Genomic DNA, 22,200 nt, shown 5'->3' with positions numbered 1-22,200 from the left:
TCGCGCCGAAGTTCTCACCGCGGATGCTCGCCTGTCCTCAAGCAAGTCGGGGACTTTGAAGACGATGCCACGGAGGTGTTCCGCCGCCGAACCGAGGTTCCGGCGCGTGAAGAAAGTTCCTTCCTAAACGAGGTCGCATCTCGGCGAGCATGGCGGAGCAGTCCATGGCGGGCCGCCCCATGATCCCCACCATCCCGTCCATCATGTTCATCTTCGGGGTGGTGGGCAACGTCATCGCCATCGCGGTGCTGTGCAAGTCTCGCAGGGAGCAGAAGGAGAGCACCTTCTACACGCTGGTGTGCGGCCTGGCCGTCACCGACCTGCTGGGCACGCTGCTGGCCAGCCCCGTAACCATCGCCACTTACGTGAAGGGCGCCTGGCCCGGCGGGGAGCCCCTGTGCCAATACTTTGGCTTCACCCTCATCTTCTTCTCCCTGGCCGGCCTCAGCATCATCTGCGCCATGTCCGTGGAAAGGTACATGGCCATCAACCACGCGTACTTCCACAACGACTACGTGAACCAGAAGCTGGCCGGCTTGACCCTGCTGGCCATCTACGTGTCCAACGCGCTCTTTTGCGCGCTGCCCGTGGTGGGCTTCGGCCGCGTGCAGCAACAGTACCCGCAGACCTGGTGCTTCCTGGAGTGGCGGAGCAACGTGACGAGCGACGCCGCCTTCAACTTCATGTACGCGGGCTTCAGCTCCGTGCTGATCCTGGCCACGGTGCTGTGCAACGTGCTGGTGTGCGGGGCTCTCATGCGCATGCACCGGCGCTACGTGCGCAGGACGTCGCTGGGCACCGACCTGAGACGCAGCAATTCGGACTCCCGCAGGAGGGGCCGCAGTTTCGGGCGCCTGGCCGCTGCCGAGATCCAGATGGTTATCCTGCTCATCGGCACCTCGGCGGTGGTGCTCATCTGCTCCATTCCGCTTGTTGTGAGTTGGCGCCTTTACGCGCGCTTTACGCACCCCTTTCAAGCCGTTTGGACATAGCGCGGACTTATTCCTAGCGCCCTTCCTCGACCGGCGTTTCCCAACATACATTGAGCCAGAGAGCAGCCTCATATACGCCGAACAAAATTGCCACAAAATGCATAAAACATGAAAAATAATGGTCTCAGTGAATCCCTGAGGAACTGAACACAACGACCGTGTCTTATTCTGTTGTATGAATTGCATTAGGTTCATGCACAAGTTCATTGTTTTTTTTCTGCCATCTAACAGAAGAGTCAGTTATTATTCTACTTGCCAAAATAAATAAACATTACTGTATGTTAGCTCATGTATAGATAAAGTGAAATTGTATGGTTCCCCACGGCACTCCTATCTCATCATACTCACATTCTATTTTGCAAATAACGCACCTGGGTTCGATTAAATCCCTGGGGTTCGAGGAGTCAGTGTGAGGGGTTTGACAGAAAGTTCATGCCACACAGTGTGAGGGTGTGTGTGCGCTTCCGTAAAAGCTGTTTTACACAGTACTTGCAGTGACAAATGTAGGTATCCAATTATGAAGCGTTCAGTCAATGTGCATGTTCAATTTCAGGGGTTTAATATATCCAATAAGGGTAAGAAACACTGATCTAGACATTTTTGATAGTTAGATGTAACAAAATAACACTTCTGTGTTCTATAAATAAGACCAGATTTAACAGTTAAATTATGAATCGTTTTGTTTTATTCTTTTTTTTTAAAGTGCATGTATTTTTGACAGTTTTGTTTGGTACTGTGTTTTGAGATGGTGCTCATGTAAAATACTGTATATGCCTTAACTCATTAAAAGAGCCAACACAAATTCTCAAAGGTATTTGATAATGGAATTTGGCTGAAAGATTTCAGTCAATCAAAACGGAATGATTGGTCTTGCTCAAACGCACCTGCCTGTAAAGTGCCAAACAACCAAACACAGACATCTTAAAGGTCCAAATAGCATTACCTAAATTTATATCCAACTGAACAACAAGTTGCATTTTCGCCAACAGTAAACATTACATTTTACTTTTAACAATGTCATTGCGGTTGTCATCAAGGGCAGATACGTTTCCTGTTCTCACCCTTGAACTTGGTAAACATGGTTTGGCTTCATTGTGGTCAACCCCATCGTTGTCAGTCTTTCCATTCAATTGTTGTCTAGTCTTTTCTTGTCAAAAAAGAGAGATTCATAATAATATACCATAACTGAAACAAAATCACAGATTTTACTTTAGTCCACTGTAGATGAAATATTGTTCATATGATCTTTAAGAAGTCACTTGTTGAGTAGATTGGGAAGTTGAGCAGACACAGTAAGAAAATGATATAAAGGAACCGTATCATTGAAGTTCAACTTGATTTCTTACCCTAAACACCCTTAAAGTGTGTTGTTGATGCATATCTAAGCTTTCCTTACTTATTCTGCACCGGTCCACCCCGAGCAGGTAAACATGACTTGCGAGAGGCCTGATGACGATAGCAAGCGCTCGTACCACCCACGCAAGAGTAAATACGCTGACATTCTCCATCTTTTTTGGTTTTGTTTAGATTTCGAAGTTGAGGAGGAGAAATTTTTGCACCGGGTCGGCCAAGTGAACAGCAATGTTTCATTTATTTGTTACAACGTTTTACTGTAGAACATGCCAAAGTGGCCAAAATGTCTGTTTGGGAGCGCACAGCCAGACAGTCAACATTAGTAGTAAATCATTCATCCACCGGCAAAAGTATTGGTATGAATACTGGTTTCCTACAGGAACGATTTGATAGGAGGGACAGCTCTTAGTGAGTGTGGCCTCTTGACACTGTTTTACATTTTAATGCCCGTAAAACGCTTGTTTTGGCTCCTTCATGCACTCCGCTGGGATAGGCTCCAGCGCTATGCCACCCTTTCACGACATTACACTTCATTTGTTTCATCTGATGATTTTTATGTAAATTACACCCTCAAGGAGACACTTATCTCCTCGCTAGGATAAGTCAATATGATGGATGTTTCATGGCTGGCCGGTATTTGAATGACGTCATGAAGGAGACGAGTCAGCTACGCGATGAGAGGCACGGCTTCATTAAATATTCCTGCGTAATTATATTTGTACCATAAAACTCATATTTAATAAGAAATTAAATCACCAAGTGCAATTTATATGCATATATATATATATATATATATATATATATATATATATATATATATATATATATATAACTGTGGAAAGTGGAAAAATACCATCATCTAGGTACTTTTTAAAGGGACAATGCGTAGGATTTAGACCATTTCTCATCAAAAAGGATACAAGTAAATGATTGCAAATCTCAAAAACTTGCAAATAAATGGCTTCTTAATGACCAACACTATGTTTTAAATATCTAGTTATCATTAAATTATATTATATGGGAGGTGGCACTCGTCCAGAGGCTGCCATGTCTGTTGTAGCTACGGACAATGCAGCAAATGCAGCACTTTCTGCTGCCTGTAATGAAAAATGGTCTCATTACACATTGTCCTTTTAAGAAAAAAGTCCCAATTAATTCATACACTGACTGTACAAATGAGTCGGCTCAATACCAAAAAAACTAAATAGATGAAAAATTAACTGGCTGTTATTTTCAACAATATTTAGAACCAAGCACATGATTATAAACGTCATTTGCACACTGAATTTTGGCAATTGTATCAGTAAACTCAAGCACACATATCTTTCTTAAAAATCTCACCGAACATCTCAAATGGCGGGCGGGTGGGGTTATTTGTCAGCATCTGTAATTCCTCTTTTTGCATTTTGCGACTTTTTTGTTTGACATCTACTGGCAGGGCAGCGCCAGGCTTCGCCTCACAGTTGTTTTGGGCATCTTTTTTACTTTTGGTTTTGAAATCTTTCTTCTCCTTTCTCGCTTTGCAGGCTCAAGTGTTTCTAAACCAGCTCTACAAGACTCCGGTTGAACGGCGCTTGGACAAAAACCCCGACCTGACGGCCATACGCTTCGCCTCCTTCAACCCCATCCTGGACCCATGGATTTACATCCTGCTGCGAAAGGCTGTCGTAGGCCATCTAGTGAAAAACATCAAGTGCCTCTTCTGCAAGATGGACGCCAGGAGCCAGAAGAAGACCAACCCGGCCAACTTCCGCTGCACGGACCTCGCGTCCCGTCCTCTTTCCTCGGCCGTTCTCAGGCGAGACTCGCACTCGCTGGTGTCCGGCGACGTTCCGGATATAAGCTCCCAGACTTTCTTGTTCCTCGCTCAGGGAAGGGAGGTGCATGGCGGGAGCTGCTGTGACAAGCGAAAAGAGGAAAGCCCCTTATGGGCTACGTCGTGCGAGCAGGGCATTGTGCCCCCAAGGACAGAAGGGGGCAGTGTGCTCATTGACCCCAAGGCTTCCCCAGCTAAGGACCCCGGACTACAGGTGTCCCTCAGGTCAGTAACCACGGAGGAAAAATGCATCTGAACTTGAGCTCACTTCAAAATGGGGACCATGTGGAAGGAAGAACTGAGTCATATCTCACAGGCAATCAGTCAGGAAAAATAATGCTAACAATGAAGACTTTAGCACTGTTATTCACAACAAAAAAGTCTGGAATGCTGACTTTCCAGTGTGTCGTTTAACAGGTTGAACCAACTCCCAAAACCCTGATGTCGGTACATGAGCTAAAATTGAATTTTAATACGCGCAGGATCAACGCTGAAAAAAAAAGGGAAAATTCATTGTCCGTTCATTTGGTAGCTGGCAACCATTTTCTGGTTCAGTTCTTAGCATTGGAAGGACAGAACGCCATCATTTGAATCCTGACATTTTTGACCCAGGAGCAAGGGTTGAATGGTTGTGTCCTGACTCGGTGGCAAAAAAGGGAAAATCGTATGTGCTCGTTTGTCCGTCCATTTGTTACGAAGCAGCCAGCTCCTGCTAGCAAGAGATGGAGGGGATTCCACCGCTCTACAATTGAATTGCGGAGTAATGGTTAACAGTTTTTTTGTTTCAAAAATAACAAAGACATTCCTCTAAAATTTCTGTAGCATTGTAGTTGTCTATCTGACTGTATTTTAGCTAGTGACTGTTTAATTAGGATTGTTGTGGTGTACGGTTGCGTCGTAATTCAGCCAACAAACATTTCTATAAACCTGTAAAAAAAAAAAAAAAGTAAATTTTTGTTTGTTTACATTTTTGTGAAGGAGATTCTTCATGACAAAAACAAAACAAAATGAGAATATACAAATGTTTATAAAAAACGGGAAAAAATCATAAAGCTTCATCCATTCATCTTTCTTATAGCTGTTTACGAGCCAGATGCAGGACAAATTTAGACAACCATTCAGGCCTATAGAGTTTAACATGCTGGGTTTTGGAGTGTGGGAGGAAGCTGTAGTACTTTGGAAAAAGACACATTAAGCGCGGGGAAGGTGGGGATAAGAACCGGCGCACCCATGAATTGTGAGGCACACATGCTAACCACTAGGGTACTACACTGCTTGCAGAGTGCCATATTTGTGTTTGATTGTCCCTCATTGTGTCTTAGTTATAGCTCCTTATTAGTGGACAGAAATCCACACATGTTCCATGGAAGTTTGGTGTGTAAACTTGCTCATTAAAAACAATGATGGTCCAACCAACAATACCTCACGGCAAAGGCCCTTTTTGAAAAATGAGCTGTCTGCTTCTTAGCTACCTCACTCATCTCTGCTTTTGTTATTGGCTTTATATTCAAAATGATTCCGACAGTGATGAGCCGCTTCTTGTCACTTAAGTGACGGGAAAAGACACCCTTGCTAATTTTAGGCTAACTTGTTGCAATCATTTTTGGACAGCTTTTTCAGTTGACCTAGATGTGATCAAACATTGAAATAAAAGTTGGAAGGAGCTGATTCACCAATTTGTGGTCAGCAGAAGCAGAAATAGTGAATGTGATCCCGCTGGGAGCTCTCTTTGTTTTGCATACTATTGTACACCCTCCCCCCTCCTTTTTTTTTCTTTTTCGAAAGGATGTGTTATTTCAGCCCCATGACTAATGTGCAGTGTGCAGTTTTAGTTTTTGTAGTCAACTACAACTGTTCCTCTTTGTGTCTGCTGGAATCCATGGCAACATTTCATCTCAAATATCTGAAGAAAGTACAAAAAAATTCCTCTTTGTGACACCTAATTATTTATATGGGCCTGCTGACAATATTTTTCCACATGTGGTGCATTTATGCTTAGCCTTGAGTTTTCAATGGTTTTTATAACATTTGTAATGGACGCCAGTCAAGCTGATGGAGGATGATGTTTGGAATGAAATCATTCATGCCAAAATCCTAAGGCAACAACCGCCTAAACATACATAAAAATAATGAAAATGAAAAGCATCTCCATTTTTTCATAACATCGAATAAATCATTGTGTTTCAGATTTAAAAAATTATCCCAATGATCCCAACGGTTTGTGGGGTTTTTTTTTGTTTTTTTTTGGGGGGGGGGGGCACTACTATAATTCACAGGTTCATCCCTTGCGCTTAGAAAATGGAGACTAATGAAAAAGTCATTTTTTATATGTTCAAACTGTTGGTACAAGTCCTTTCCATTTATTCTGAAACATTTCTTAAGTGTTTGCTTTATTTGCACACTTTCCTTGCTTTCCTTGCTTGTTTATCTATGTTGGACACTGTAATTCAATTTCTTAATGTTGACCTCTCATTTTTCTTTAGTTAGTTGATTGGGTCTTGCCATGATATGAATTTTAATAGCATTGCCGGCTGTTTATTTACCAGGCTCCTGCAAATTACGACTGATGGTTCCTAACTCCACATGTGCGTTGATTGTTTTGATGCCTTCAGCGAGAATCTACAATGTAAATAGTCATGAGAATAAAGAAAACACATTGAATGAGGGGTGTCCAATCTGTTTTCCTCCATCTCCATTTTACTTGTTGCTATAAACTGAAAATGATATTGCAGGCTCCTATCATGGCATATAATGTTGTACAGTGTGATTTAAATGATATTCTGTTTGGCCTCTACCATGTAGTCAACTTAGCTTTTCAACTTCGTTACAGATAGTAAAGCATAGTGGTGCATTATTTTCCTTCTTAAAGTACAAACAAATACAAGTCTAAACATACTTGTCAAGTTTGTATAGAATATTAAAAGTTGATTTGTTCGCTCATTAAATGTTTTTAATGTATTCCTTGATCAGGCTGTTAAATTGTTTCCCTGGAAGAATGTGACAAATTACTGCATGTAGTTATAGAAGAGAGGTGCTCACAGGTCCTATAGGTTGTGCAAGACATATGGTCCATCTGTCATAATATAGTATCAACATAAAGAGGAAGCGCTAAAAATTCTCACATTACTCTTCCTGCTTCTGAGCTCATTTTCAAGCTTTCATCAGCAATTCGCCGGATGACCCTGACAAGAGCAAGCAAACATACTTACGATTAAATCCACAAATAAACGGCGGTAACAGGCCCATCACATTGCTCATTACAGCTCATGCCTAATGCGTCACAGATAAGACAAAAGCAGACTTTTTGAAAAACGGATGGAAACATTTGAGGGGAAGTTGAAGCGCTGGAATAATAAACAACGTCTGAAGCTCAGCGTCCTCGCAAATAATCTTAAACAAGCAATGGTTTGGCTTGAAACAAAAATCCTGCAGACTCTGGGAAGACACCACATGAGTGAAATTCAAGTGTCATGTTGTGATGCAAAGGAGGAGGACACCATGTCCGCTCCCCTTGTGAGTAATTGGATCTGTTTTCAAATGGGCGTGCGCTTACCGTCTCTTTGAGCAGGTGACTTTGCATACGCTGTGGAAACCGACGGCACAGTTTGACCACACTGTCCCGAAATGCGCATTTGTTGGCACATGCGGGGCTCACGCTGCGCAAAAAGAGCTGGTGCGATGCGCAACAAGACAGGAAAGGGCTTACTGCAGCAGGCCGGAAAACATAAGCGATTGGCGTTTCTGTCACATTTGCCGCACCGTGACGAACTGCAGAGCACACCTGCAGCTACAGCTTAACCGTTGCCCACTGAGCAGATACAACACGAACACAGACAACAGAGCTGATGCAGGAAGTGATAAGTGTCTCCTTGAGGGTATAATTTGACATAAAAGCATCAGATGAAACAAACTATCTGCAATGTGTAATGAATGCTTAAAATTAGTCATATTTAGTACACACCTAGAAGTTTGTTGGTTTTTATTCATTCTTATTTTTAGGATTCTTCAAAATCGTTTTAGTTTAGCTATGCTTCAGTATTAGTTTGAGTTTTCTTCTAATATTTACGGCATGTCAAGTGCAGGATGAAAGAAAGAGGTTCCCAATGTGTGATAAAGTTAACTGCCAACTGCCAAACAATTGTTTAAGCTTTCTTCTTCTGTGTAGACTGAGAGCAATGCCAAAGTACTGTACATTTCAAATCAACTACAAAATCTCATGCATCATTTTAACACAGATGAAAACAAAAGACATTTCACTGTGATTATAGTTTTATAAACATAAGTTTCAGTTCGTTTTGCTTTTTAAGGATTTTCCAATGTATTTTTTCGCATGACTTAATGTTTTTTCCAATATTAGTTTTATCATTATATATATTTATTATTATTTATTAACACGATATATATTTCTATAGTTTGGATGAAAAGAAACAGTGAGGAAACGTTACTTTTGAGGTTTGACAGTTAAAAAAAAACAGATGAAAATGTGGTCTTCTTTAACTTGCACAGCTGCAGTAGTATATTATTATTTGATATTTTTTTTTCTGTAATGGTGCATTATAGGGAAAGTGTACGCAACGGAGGCAGTTCTTATATGATCAAGCTGGCAGTGGCAGGGATGTCAGATGATGAGTAAAAAGTTTTAAGTCCTTTATTTATTTTTCTGAGTAATATCAGCACAGTTCATCACGGGCTGATCTTTCATCATGGGCTGACACTCAGCCCATGATAACAGATAAGCGAGAGTGTAGCTACAGGCAAGGAATTTGTTACCCTTGTGACTGTGAAACCCTCACAAATAAACATCTTGTGAAGAGAGTTATTCCAAAGGTTTCAAAGCAGTGTCGTGTTCCTCATTAAGTTCCCACAAAATCAGATGACTATTGCTTATTATGCAAGATGGCGCCCACTGCGCCAGACGACTGTTTCATTCTCCCATTGCAAATGCTTCTTCTTATTTACTGTATTTTTGCCTTATTGTTCATATTGAACATTTGGCACTCACGCGCGATCATAAGCAACAGTAGAAGGCACTTCTTAACATCAGTCAAGCTCATCACAAACTTTCATTCAGCCTCACGGACTTGGGCTTTCGGGACCATGCAGCAGCTCCGGCCTCAGGTGAACTGAGCAGCCACCAAACGAAACGACCAAGGCGGAAACGAGGAAAGAGTGGAGGCCTACACGCTAGGCTAAAAGCTAGGACTACCAGGCCAACGGTACACTCCCTCGGGAATAAGATCGGCAAGCTGAGAACCTGGACTAGCCTTCACCATGAGATCGGAGAGTGTTGCGTTTACACTTTCACTGAAACCTAGCTGATGGAGGATGAACTCTTTGAGCCTCATCTCCCTCAGACGTGACAGTCTCAGGCACCGCCGAGGACTACAAAACGCCCAGATAAGACCTGAGTAAAGCCATCAGAGAGGCCAGGAGACAGCACAGGCAGAACTGGAGAATTAATATCCCACCACTGACCCTCGACGCATGTAGGAAGGACTTCAAGACATCATGGACTACCGACAGAGGAGCAGCGCATTCATTTCCATCCAAGTCACACAGCACCAGACAGTAAGGCTTTCCAGCAGGTGATCAAGACCTCACAGCGCATCTGTGGAGCAGCCTTCCTCTCAATGCAGGACATTTACCACACCAGGGTTCTGCGGAGGACACACGACCTCATCAGGGACAATACTCACTCACAACACAACCTGTTTGAACTTCTGCCATCAGGCTACTCCATCCACTCCATAAAATGTTCAGAATGTGAGTCTATTCCTTTATGAGTACTTCATTATCACTACCATTAATGCCTACTTCATTATTTGCTCCATTGTGTGAAATGTAAGTCTGATCGGGAAAGTGAACAGAATAAAAATGTCATTGTGTAGTGCATATAACAATAAAACTCTTGAATCTTATGGAAATCCCCCAAATGTTGTAAAAATGTATCCGTGACAGCTGACCCGACTGACAGAAAGCCAAAGACAAGTTATTTGTAGAAAAAAAAAATAAAGAAATGAAACACAGTTTCTTAGTATTACTAAAAAACATACCATACAAGAACAAACTTTTGGAAAACAATTTTTTTTCATTTCTATCACTTCTATTGGGAGTTTATACCATTTGCGTGCAGCTTAACGTTTTCTTTGAACTCTAGGCTTCACTAATTGACTTGAGTGGCGACCGCAGAGCTCGACTAGGTTTGGATTTAATCTTAATGTATTTAAATGTATTCGGGACCTAAATCAGTGCCAGAATTTCAAACTCACTTCTCCAGATAACTGGGAGCCAGTGTGAAGCCCTCAGGACTAGCGTAATATGTTTCAGTTGGAATGCAAGCTTCAGCTTTCTGATTGTGCTCCAGCAAGACCGCTCAGAATATGAAAACCTTCACTCCGGATAGCTTTTTCAGATTAAGGGCCGTTTACATGCAGCTTTTCTAAAAATACAAAAACACAAAAGTAAGTCATCTTTATTTTTGGCTCTGATACATGCGTACGCTTTTTTAATGTGCAGATAGACTATTTCCTGTGGCTGTACTCACAAACGTCTGTTATTGAGATTGTTATTGAGAGTTTGCATTTTTAAGTGTCTCTGCGGAAAGTCACATGCTCACACGTACGGGAAGCAAAGTAGCATTTCCCAGCCTGCTGCGTTTTCTCTGCCAATACAACTTAGTGATTCTTGGCCTACTGTGCTAATGATTTGAATAAACTAACCCAGAATATCAAATGTCCGTCCACCATGTTCCAAGCCATCATTTTCCCTTGAGATCACCTATTAGATGCCGACTTCGTCCCCATCGTGTCTCTGAGATACTCGTTAATCATTTAGTCCAAAAATGCTTTGGAGCGTCTCCATCATGGGGAGGTATCGTATTACCGTGCCCCACTGTGAGGTTTCCTGATAAATGGTGAGAGTTGGACTGCAGTGTGCATCCTGTCATCACCTCTCTTTCTCAAAAAGATTTTCAAGACAATAAATCATTTTAATATACATGGGCAGAAAAGGCAAAAAGTTGGTTGGCTGGTTAACTATAGAAAAATGATCTGTAAGGGGTTTTATACAGTACATGATTCTTTCTCATGAGCTGCCATAACTTGGAGTCATACATTTGTCAGCCTTCGAGAAGTGGTTGAGGACGGGATGCAGGTTTCAGACTGCTGACCAGAATAGGCAGTCATGGCTACTGTGACCACAAGCAAGGCATATGACATTTAGCTTGGATTTGGTGGCGTTCTGATGTAGAATGAATTGAACACCCAGACAAATTGTATAATTTAGAGTTTGACTAAAATGGGAAAAAACAACAAGTGCTGACATGCAGTCAAATTTACAGCAAAATTAAAATGATATTATTGATTCATCTTGAGTCACATAATATGGCATCTACAAAACAATCTGCACCTGGAAGCAGACTGATAAATATCGGAGCCCCTTACTCATTTTCACACTTTCCTCACATACATGATCAAAAATGCAGTATTTGACAAGCATAGAAAAGGATGGAAAAGCCCATTAGGTAACTTGAATTGCTCGTCGGCTTTTAATTTGGGGGTTTTAAGGGTTTTCGTTTTGCATGCGTTTAGTGGTGAGCCGCCGCAACACTGGATCAGAAATGTACTACGAAAACATATTTGAACAGGCTCACTTTGGTAAGCAAAGAAAACAACATTAAGAGGCGATTAGAAACCCGACTTTATGCCATCCCAAATTGTTAGCTGGACCACTTCCTTTGTGGCGGTGCATTTCTGGTGGATCCCGATCCATTATTGTCAAAACACTGGAAAGATGCATTCTATTAATCACAATTTCCAAGCATGCGTTTGGAAGCTCAGGTTTCTTCCGCTTGCTACTCCTCACCACTAATTGTCATTGGCGTGGATCAACATGGATCGTAAAGTGATTTTGCAGAGAACATGCACGCTCGCCCGCACACACCCTATCAGATGTCGCCGCCGGAGACGTCGCACTTGTGAGGACGTGCAGACGCGAAGGCATCAGCCGGAGAACGGCCGTTGCGCCCGCCGGTGCCAGTGTGGCGTGCTGCCTCCCAAAGCAAGAGGCGAATCAAAAGCTGGTGGGACTCCAGTGCGCTTGCACAAGCTCCAACAGGATTTGCCCAGACTGACTCACGCACGCCAGGGCTTGACGAAAGGTGATCATCATCTTCTTGGGATAACATCAAAAACACGACACAAAGAGTAAAAGTCACAGAGTGTTCTGCTGGCGGGGGAACGGGGAACGGGGAACGGGGAATGGAATGTTGATGTTAATCTACATGGGATATAAAATGTTTACACACCCCTGCACGCTCTCAAAGTAGGGTTTCAGATTAGGGTTAAGGTTTCAAAGTACGGTTTTCAAAGAAAAAACAGGGTTGAAACTAAGCTTTGGGTTTCAAAGTTAAGGCAAGGATGTTAAGGTAGGGTTTAGAGTAGAACATGGGGTACAAAGTAGGGTTTAGTGTTCGGTTCCAAAATATGGTTTAAAAGTAGGATTAGAGTTTCAAAGCAGAGTTTTAAAATGGAGTATTGTCTTTTTTTTTAAGTAGGGCTTCCAAGTAGGATTAGCAGAGTTTGGGTTTCAAAAAGACTTTAAACTTTGTCAGGGTTTCAAAGTAGGGCTTAGTGTTATGGTTCCAAAGTATGGTTCAAAAGTAGGATTACAATTTCAAAATAGGGTTTTAAAGTGGAGTATTGTTTTAACGTGTGGCTTCAATGTAGGCTTAGTAGAGTTTGGGTTTCAAAAAGACTTTAAACTTTGTCGGGGTTTCAAAGTAGGGCTTAGTGTTATGGTTCCAAAGTATGGTTCAAAAGTAGGATTAGAATTTCAAAATAGGGTTTTAAAGTGGAGTATTGTTTTAAAGTGTGGCTTCAATGTAGGCTTAGTAGAGTTTGGATTCCAAAAAGACCTGAAACTTAGGGTTTCAAAGTAAGGTTTCAAGACTGGGTTTAAGATTTTAAAGTAAAGTTTGGATTTCAAAGTACGGTTTAAAAAAAAAAAAAAGGGATTAGAGTTTCAAAGTAGAGTACATACAGTATTGTTTTAAACAAGGGCTTCCACGTATGGTTTTAAAGTCAACTTTGGGTTTTAAAAAACGTTTTGTACTTGGTTAGTGTTTCAAAGTTGGGGTTTCAAAATAGGGTTTAAAATTTTAAAGTAGGGTTAGCGTTTCAAGGGTTAGCTTTTCAAAGGAGGGATTCTTATCAGGGTTTGATTTCAAAGTAGTGTTTGAAAGTAGGGTTTTAAAAAACGTTTTGTACTTGGTAGGGTTTGGGTTCTTAAAGCAAGGTTAGGATTTCAAAGTATGATTGAAAATTAGGGTTGGAGTTTCAAAGTAATAATTTAAAGTGAGGTATTGTTTCAAAGTAGTGATTCTAATTATGGTTGTTTTTCAAAGTAGGGTTTCAAAATAGGCTTTTAAAGTAGGATTGAGTTTCAAAGTAGGGCTCGTGTTTCAAACTAGGGTTTCAAATGAGGTTAGGGTTTCAAAATTAAAACAAATTTTAAATTAGAGTTACATTTTCAAAGCGTGATTTAAAAGTAGGGCTAGAGTTTCAAAGTAGGTTTCAAGGAGGATAATGTTTCAAAGCGGGGCCGTCCAATAAGCCTTAGATATCTAGTAAGGGTTTCGAAGAAGGGTTTGGGTTTCAAAATAGGGTTTCTAACTAGGTTTAGGGTTTCAACGTAGGGTTGTCAAAATTAGGTTTAGGATTTTAAAGTAGGGCTTCAATGTTGGGTTAGGGGTTCAAAATTCAAACTTGGGGTTTCAAAGTAGGGTTTTGAAATAGAGTCAGGGTTTCAACCTACAGTATGGTTTCTACCTTTTTTTCTATGAAATTTGAATACTGAATATGGAGTTTAGAAGTGCAGAGTAACTAGAAAAACAAATCCAAACACTAGTCCTGAACATACCTAATAGCTAAAAAGTGAACATCGTTTTGTTGTTTGTGCTTTGTAATATTTTTGTTGGAAGAATGAGATTTGACGCGTCACTTTCTCTTATAAAAAGATCAGGTGTTGTGGATAAAAATATAAAAAGTGCCATGGCTTCCAATGCAACGCAGGTATAAGATTTCTTTTGAATGGCAGGATTATTATTAGTTTTTCCTTCCTTTCCTAGCATTGGTTGCTCAAGGCTACATATCGCAAGAATAAATATTCCATCAAGTTTCCAAATGATATCACAGGTCTCATAACAGTCTTTGAATAAATCCCCAAACCACGCTTTATTTCAATACATATTGGATCACCCAGGCTGGCGGAAGACTTATTGCGTTGGAAAAAATCAACCCTTGAAGTTCATATTTCCATCTTTTAATTACAAAGCAGGATGCAGCAGGAAGTGCACTCTGAAGGCTGGAAGAGGGACCTAAAACAAATGATTAAAACTGTTATGGAAACCCCTGCTCAACTTCAACCTGGAGGAAAACATGATACAGTATTGTTTGGGTTTTTCGATTATAATGAGCAAACTTGCAACATTTATGGGAAATGAATAAACAAGACTCGCAACAGCCTTGGTTTAACCCTGGTGCACACACTTTGCAAACCATACACATCTCATTTGTCCCGTAATTTTGTAAATGCATATTTCTTTCCTTCAACCACTCAAATTGTTCAGTTGCATCAGTTCTATCCGTACATATGTAGGTTACATTTATTAACACCCAGGAAAAGTTGAAGACCGGAATGTTCTGTGTTTGGAGTCAGTGACGTGACGATGACACTGAGACATAGCCATTAACTGGTCTCTACTGCCGCCTACTGTCTTGTGGTGAAACACAAGTCAACAAAGAATTTTCTGTTTGCTGACATAGTTTGACCGCCGCTCGACAGAATGTTGCAAAATTTGCAGTAAACTGTCATTAATCCTGTCAAAAATTGTAATTATATTGGTTTTATATGTTCCATAATTTAGACAATGATTATTTTTGCACATAGCTATTAACTGGTCTCTACTGCCACCTACTGTCTTCAGGTGAAATACAAGTCAACAAAGAATTTTCTGTTTGCTGACATAGTTTGACCACAACAGGATGTTGCAAAAATTGCAGGAAAATCACTGTCTCTAATTCTGTTAAAACCCATCTCAAAAAATGTAATTATAATAGTTTTATATGTTCTATAATTTGGACAATGATTATTTTTGCACACAAAGTCTCGGACGTCCGGCTGCAATTATATAAAAGGGTCAAAATCATTGCGTTTTGAAATTTTACATGTTTTAATCATCTGCTGGAAATTTCAGCTCCCAAGTGTTTTTTCTCCATTGATTCTTTCATAATAAAAAAAATCAAAAAATCAAAGGCATTTCCATAGTTTTTAACATAATGCCTCAAGGATTAAAAAAAAAACAAAAACATACAAAACAACCTCATGGCAGTTATATATACTATTGTCAAAAATACTGGAATAGTCCAAATTGTCACAGTCCTCCAATCCAGCCACTTCATTTCCAGCCTCATTACACCTGCTCAGCCCTTCTGTCAATCAACCCTAATCACCAACAGCTGCTACAAATGACCTTAGTATATAACCCGGTCTCTTCCTCGCCACCTCTGCCGGATTGTCTTGTCTTGTTGTGCCAAGCCCTCCAGCACTCTTCTCTGCCAGTCCACACATGCATCAACCTAGCCTGTCGCTGACCTCTGGCCTGCCTGTTGTCCACGTTTGTCCACAGGTGCACGGACCTCCCAGCAGCCTGTTGTCCTCGTCTGCCCGCTCGTGCCTCGACTAGACTTGTCCCTGAACCACCACCATAGTTGCCATACAGCCATCATCCTTCCAACCTGCAATCCTCTGGCAAGCAATATACAAAGTTTGTCAGCACTTACCTGCCTGTGCGCGCTCTTGGGTCCTCTCTCCACCCGTGATACCGAGTGGTGTTTTTATGGGTACCTTACTATACACGGTCTTTTTTTTTTTTTTTTTTGCTAAACATGATTGTCTCTGTACGCCCTTTGATTGGCTGGCAACCAGTTCTCAGGGTGTCTTCTGCCTACTGCCTGAAGACAGTGAGGATAGGCACCAGCAAGCCAGCGACCCTAGTGAGGCGAAACGGCTATAGAAGATGGATTGGGTTGGCAGGTTTTTATTTTTTTTCTTGATTTTTACTTTTTTTTTTCTGCAGGAGTGGGGGTGTCCCTTGGGTCTTTTTTTCAGGGGAAAAAAAAGCGTTAGTGGTATATACGGTCGTTTTTTACTTTGTTTTTTTTTTTATTTATGTGGCAAGGTACCATGCTTTGGTATTCTAATGACAAGTATAAATCATGTGAAAAGATAAAAATAAAAGTAGTCTGGATGGGGATTTGAACCCTGACTTCATGTTGCATTCTTCGGTTGTATCTCAGTCGCAGGTCGAGAGCTAAAGTCATGAGAAGGAATTCGATGAAAGATTGATTTATCTTATAGCTGTGGAGGATGTGGAAAATGGGTTTTATACTAAAATTAAGTTTTTGAAGTAAGCTTTTAAACAAGAGTCAGGATTTTGAAGTAGGGTTTCAAATTAGACAGTGTATTAAGTAACATTTCAAAAGATTAGGCTTTCAAAGTAAGCTTTTAAATAAGGGTCAATGATGGGGTCGTCAGCAATCTTTGCAGAAGCCCGATAAGGGGGAATGATGTCAAAAACAGGATAAGGGCTCTCGGGGACCGGATTTGGAGACCCTGCTAGTTTTTTTTTTTCATCTCTTTTCTTTTAGCTTTTTCTATTTAAAAACCTTACCATGCATGGTCCTTTCTGTTCTGTAATTTTATATATATATATAAATATAGCATCTCCGTGAGTGAGACCGGGTGACCTTAATCGACCAATAGCATATTCGCATCTCCGTGAATGACTGATAATTATTCGCACTTTTTTTTTAAACGGTTGGAATGTATTGACAATTAATTTTAAAAAAAACACACATTTAAACCAATGACAATTCTTTGTCCTGCAATCGGCACATTTAATTTCATGTCAGCTGTTTTTCCCTTTAGCTGTACAAACACTACATTTAAATGGTAATATATTTAGACACCGTGAGTGAGACAGTCAGTGTGACGTTGTAAGACCAATAGCGTTCACGTTACTGGCACAAGTATCTACTGATGATTGTTGATGTCGCTGCTGTTGATTTTATTGACGCAATTAAACGAGAACATTTCTACATACTCAATGGCCGGCATGTCGAATTGCTCGTAAGGCGAGAGGTTTGTTCGTAAGCGGAGGACAAAAATCTCCCTGATCCACGCTCGTAAGGCGAATTGTTCGTAAATCAGGGTGCTCGTAAGCCGGGGGCCGACTGTATATATATATATATATATATATATATATATATATATATATATATATCCTACTATGTGTGGTGATTTTTTTTTTTTAATATACATGGTCATTAAGAAATATATTTTTTATAGTCTTGGACATGGTAATTTCATAAAAAAAGTAAAAAAAAAAAAAAAAAGTTATTAATGAAAACAACTTTAAATGCCTTACTACATTATATATGACCAAAACAAATCTTTTCAAAAGTTCTAAATGTTGCATTATACCTGTAGCCAACAACTTTTTGGGGTTGCTGATTTAATTTTTTCACCCTACCAAAGGTCTCAGCCTACCCCTGTTGTGCAACATAACCCTGCACAGGACACTTGACTAGACAGTATTCTAGGAACACAACAGTGATTGATTCGTGTGCTACATCAATAACAATTGAACCTTAGCTCAGGTTTGCAAGTACCTGTGTGCTATACTTTACTAGCACCCTGCCACATTCCAAAAACATCAATATTAATATTGAACAGTCACAATTGTCTATAGGTGTGAATGACGTTTCATTTCTAGTATAATGGCAACCAGGTTGTACACCAAACCTTTAAGCCAGCTCATCCATGAACCTATAGGAAAAGGGAGCACTGTGAAAAAAGGGATGGATGGATCCACGAGGAAGTAAATCAATAAAACAAGGATGCGTAACATAATTTTACAAGGCAGAAATATTAGGAGAAAGGTATCTTCCTCTGCTGCCAATAAAGAAAACTTACTACTTAAAAGTTAATACAATGGTCATAATTGCAGTTGTAGAAATGCACCTGCTCCAAACTATTTGCTTTTCTTTTATGTTTAATCAAACGCTGCGGGTAATAGTTGACATTTTAGTGAAAAAAGAAGCACTCGTAATTGAACTCACGAAAAGACGCAAAAGTAGCCTGAAAACAATTTGAAATGTGAACTCGTCAGACCACAGCATACTTTTTGTACGGTCCATCTCAAGCCCGGAAAAGCCGAGGACATTTCCTATATTTAACTTCCACTTTGCATGGTCGTTTTATTCATCATTGTCATGACTCATTTTGTTCATTTTCAGTTAATATCCCCCAAAATAAATTAAAAATATGTCACAAAAGTAAAAATAAAATATTGTGAAATAAGAAAACAACTGAGATGGTCAAACTTTATTCATTGTAATTGAGCTTCAACTGTGAAACTAGATACAATAGTAAAGCATATTTGTCAGCATAACAGTAGACAAAAACATGTTTATTATTTTTCTATGCACAAACACTGAAGAGATTAATTATGAACATGCTTTGCTGACCAAAAGCTGAAGTAGTCATGAACACTTTTTAGTCCTCTGATGCGGAGATCTAATAAGATCATAATATAACATCTAATTCAACATGTGTGTTTAACGTACACTCAGCAGACATTTCATGAATTATGAAATATGGTTGACTGATGTTTATGAAAGCAAGATTTCTTGAAGCCTTCAAATTGTGCATATTCGATCTACACTTACGAGTGTTTTTTTTCATCCAATTAAATGTGAACCTCTGTGTGTTACCGTTTGAATGTATTGTTCTGATTAGATGAAATGTGCAGACCTGACTTCTACTGACATGGGAACTGCTTTTTCAATAATCATTTGAATTTTGGCTCATTACTTCAATTTGAACCAATAACATCTTATGTTTCTTTTTTTTGAAGTTTTTTTGTCACTGTATCATAAAAATTGACTGAAGCAGTCCTGATCATGTATGAGGCGTGCATGCTGCTTCAGTGATGGTTTGCGTCATCAAGTGACAGATTGCAAGTTACACTGAGTCTTCTGCTGTCATATCCACTAATGGACAGATTCCAGTTCCTGTGTCAAGCTGCCGTCCTCAAGAGTGGTTCAGTGCAGACGAGGCCCAGTAAAGTCCCAGGGGTGATGCGTTGTAGGCGCGACCAGTGCTCCCATCAGCTTGGCTTCACATGGTGAACAGCAGAGAGAGCAGTGAGCCGATTACGACGATGATGCTGTTGTAGATGGGCCCGCTGGACGCTCCCGTGTAGTACTCCATATCGCCAGAGCCCTCCGGCTCATAGGCAGGCCTGGCTCCATAGACACCCCCGTGTCGCGGGTAGCCGTAACCTCCTCCGAACCCTCCGTAGCCCCCGTATCCTCCGTAGCCACCGTATCCTCCGCCGTACCCGTACCCGGGTCGGCTCAGGGCAGAGCCTAGCATGGCTCCCCCGATGGCCCCCGCCGCCGCAGCTCCGGCTACTTTACCGGCACTGGGGCCGCTGCTTCTGGGAGGGGCCGGCCTGTATGCTGGCCTGCCGCCGCCCCAGCCCCCCCTGAAGCCTCCGCCGCGCCGGGCCTCCGAGCTGGGGGTCAGTGTGGCTAAGATCAGCGCACACGCGAACACCGTCAGGGGCACTCTTTGGAGCCTGTTCATGATCGGTCCACCTGCAGCAACGCATTGAAACAGCTGCATCAAATTGGAATATTACAGAACATACACTATGAAGAATAAGGCGTACGGCATCCATAACTCCCTTCCTGGCAACTGCATTACATCAGTAAACATCCAAAGAAAGGGTTTTGGGTGAATTGATGCATCATTTTGACACCCGAATACACACCCACACACACCCATATATATATATATATATATATATATATATATATATATATATATATATATATATATACACAAACACACGCGTTACCCCAATCTATTGGACTCAGTGGTTCTCAACGTTTGGTATTTTGTCTCCCTTTAGTGGTAGGAAAAAGAATTACTTCCCAAGCAAAGCGCAAAGCATCTACAAATTTAGACCCTATCCGTTTGTCAGCTGTTTAAAAAGATACCGAGTGAAATTTATAATCAGATTAAGCAGGCTTTCATCTCCAACTATTGTTTTTGTACACGTGTGTGTCAAATGTTTGCAATTAGAATTTGTCACAGCAGTAATACATTGAAATTGCCAATACAATCGCCCTATGAAAAATTGTTCTGTCATTGTAAAAAGAGCGATATCAAAATTTGAAGATAATGTTTGATATGTCATTTATCTTATAAAGAAAATAGACTTTTAGCGGGTTGTTTACATAACAATCGATATTTATTACAAAATTACAGGAGTGGTGTCATAAAACATACATTTAGTCCGTTTTCTCTAGCCGCTTATTGAATACACCCACCATAAAGTGAAGTTAATTTTACCTCAGACAAAAACAGACTTACAAGAAGCTTTGTTATTTTTACCACACTGATTATTGAAAACCCCTTCATAATCCTTCTAAATGGGGACACTTTTTACATAACTTTTCTAATCTCTAGTGACTCTTACCCTGTGATATGCTCTGTAAAATATGTCAACAAAGGGACACAATCAATAGAATACATTGCAAATATTGCCTCCCCCGTTCTGTCATGAATCATTTTAGATTGATAGAGCATCTGTTCGATTATCTATATGTACCGTGTGTATCCTTCTTTTAAACCAGCGAGAATCCCATGACAGTGTTAATTCTCAAACAAGGCGAGAACTTTCCAACACAAACAAATGACATCATCTCCATCATGACGCACACCCGGGTGCATTCTTTTACTCAGTTATTAATCCATTAAATAGGATGCCTTCAAGTTGATTTTTATTTATCAAGAACTTCATTTTAATTATTTACAAAGGTTCGATCCAAGCATTTAGATTTTGATTAGGTACACGCGCACAGGGCCACCATGTGAAGGTAGATTGTTTTGTTCAACTTGCCGTTTGTGGCTCTCATTATTATATCATCACAACGCATTTAATGTTGTGGGTCATATAATACAAATTCTTTCTGTATTTCTGTCACAAGCATACTGCACTGGGGAAAATGACGGGAAGGAACCGATGCAACAATATTTGACGGCTTAAAAATGAAGAATGAAATCAGTGACTAACTAGTTACCACCAAGATGTAATAATTAGGGATTTTCTTTTTCATTTTGACTATATATCTAAGTTTTGTTTTTAGACCAAATTTGTTGATTTTTGTTAGTCAACGTTTTGTTGTAAAGCTATACTCATTCCGTGTAAATGTGTAGACTGTAGAGTATTTATTTAAAGAAAAAAAAAGGTCGCTAAGTTTCCCAGAGTGATATTGATATTATATATTTTAAAGGAATTTTATTTCTATATAATTCACGAAAATGTTTCTTACAATTTTTCTTTGCTGTAGTTTAGTATTAGCTACACATAAAATCACATTTTTTCCCAGTAATTTAAATATGACACTTTACTTGAATAAATGAAACAAAGGCTTTCCACAATCCTCTAGTTTAAGAAACAGAATTAAAAAAAAAAAAGGTCTCACCTGGAGGGCTTTTTGACAAGACACCAAAGTCCCTCTCACATTTCCTTCCTCCAGAAGCCGAAAAACATCAAGTGTATGCGTGTATGTGCAGCGGGACGTCAAGTGTGTTTCAGGGTGGCGACTTACCCTTCAGACGGTGACTTTGAGGCGATCATCAGCCCCAGTAGTCATTGGCTGGTTTAACGCTAATCTGTTCCACCATTGACAGTAAGGCTTAAACGCCTCAAGATCTAATTTGAAATGAACGCTCTACTTGTCTGATGAGTCAGTAAAGCGTCTTGTTATGTACTTGACTAATAGGACATTGGAGTCACTTTGAGAAACGTTAGATCTGTGGTGGGCAAAGTAAGGTCCAGGGACCATCTATGACCGGCTCAATTTTGTCCACCATGTATGACAAAATGCAGTCCTGTGGTATCAT

The 22,200-nt window shown here is 40.4% G+C and overlaps 2 protein-coding genes across 3 annotated transcripts; one reads left to right on the top strand and one right to left on the bottom strand.

Annotated features, from left to right (window-relative positions):
* Positions 1 to 6,822, top strand: ptger4a (prostaglandin E receptor 4 (subtype EP4) a). Its single transcript, XM_088419347.1, has 2 exons — positions 1 to 935; positions 3,872 to 6,822. The coding sequence occupies exons 1-2, from the start codon at positions 150 to 152 to the stop codon at positions 4,415 to 4,417; spliced, it is 1,332 nt and encodes a 443-aa protein (XP_088275473.1). The 5' UTR covers positions 1 to 149; the 3' UTR covers positions 4,418 to 6,822.
* Positions 6,823 to 18,591: 11,769 nt separating this feature from the next.
* On the bottom strand, positions 18,592 to 22,053 carry prnpa (prion protein a (Kanno blood group)). Of its 2 annotated transcripts, none has more exons than XM_088433382.1 (2): positions 21,906 to 22,053; positions 18,592 to 19,883 (listed from the first exon to the last, which is right to left on the bottom strand). In XM_088433382.1, the coding sequence occupies exon 2, from the start codon at positions 19,870 to 19,872 to the stop codon at positions 19,402 to 19,404; it is 471 nt and encodes a 156-aa protein (XP_088289508.1). In that variant the 5' UTR covers positions 19,873 to 19,883; positions 21,906 to 22,053; the 3' UTR covers positions 18,592 to 19,401. The 2 variants fall into 2 exon arrangements, with proteins under 2 accessions (XP_088289508.1, XP_088289500.1); XM_088433374.1 differs by having other exon boundaries at positions 21,780 to 21,946.
* Between the last annotated feature and the right edge of the window lie 147 nt (positions 22,054 to 22,200).

The sequence above is a fragment of the Hippichthys cyanospilos genome, chromosome 1 (assembly GCF_059441005.1).
Source record: "Hippichthys cyanospilos isolate Australia breed blue-spotted pipefish chromosome 1, RoL_Hcya_1.0, whole genome shotgun sequence".
NCBI lineage: Eukaryota > Metazoa > Chordata > Actinopteri > Syngnathiformes > Syngnathidae > Hippichthys > Hippichthys cyanospilos.
Note: the sequence above shows the minus strand (reverse complement) of the source record. Positions and strands in the feature narration are given on the sequence as shown.

Bases quoted from the DNA above. Each gene is read 5' to 3' on its own strand.
- prnpa (XM_088433382.1), bottom strand. From the start codon at position 19,872: ATGAACAGGCTCCAAAGAGTGCCCCTGACGGTGTTCGCGTGTGCGCTG.
- ptger4a (XM_088419347.1), top strand. From the start codon at position 150: ATGGCGGAGCAGTCCATGGCGGGCCGCCCCATGATCCCCACCATCCCG. The intron at 936-3,871 runs GTGAGTTGGCGC...CTCGCTTTGCAG, and splicing joins TCTGCTCCATTCCGCTTGTT to GCTCAAGTGTTTCTAAACCA.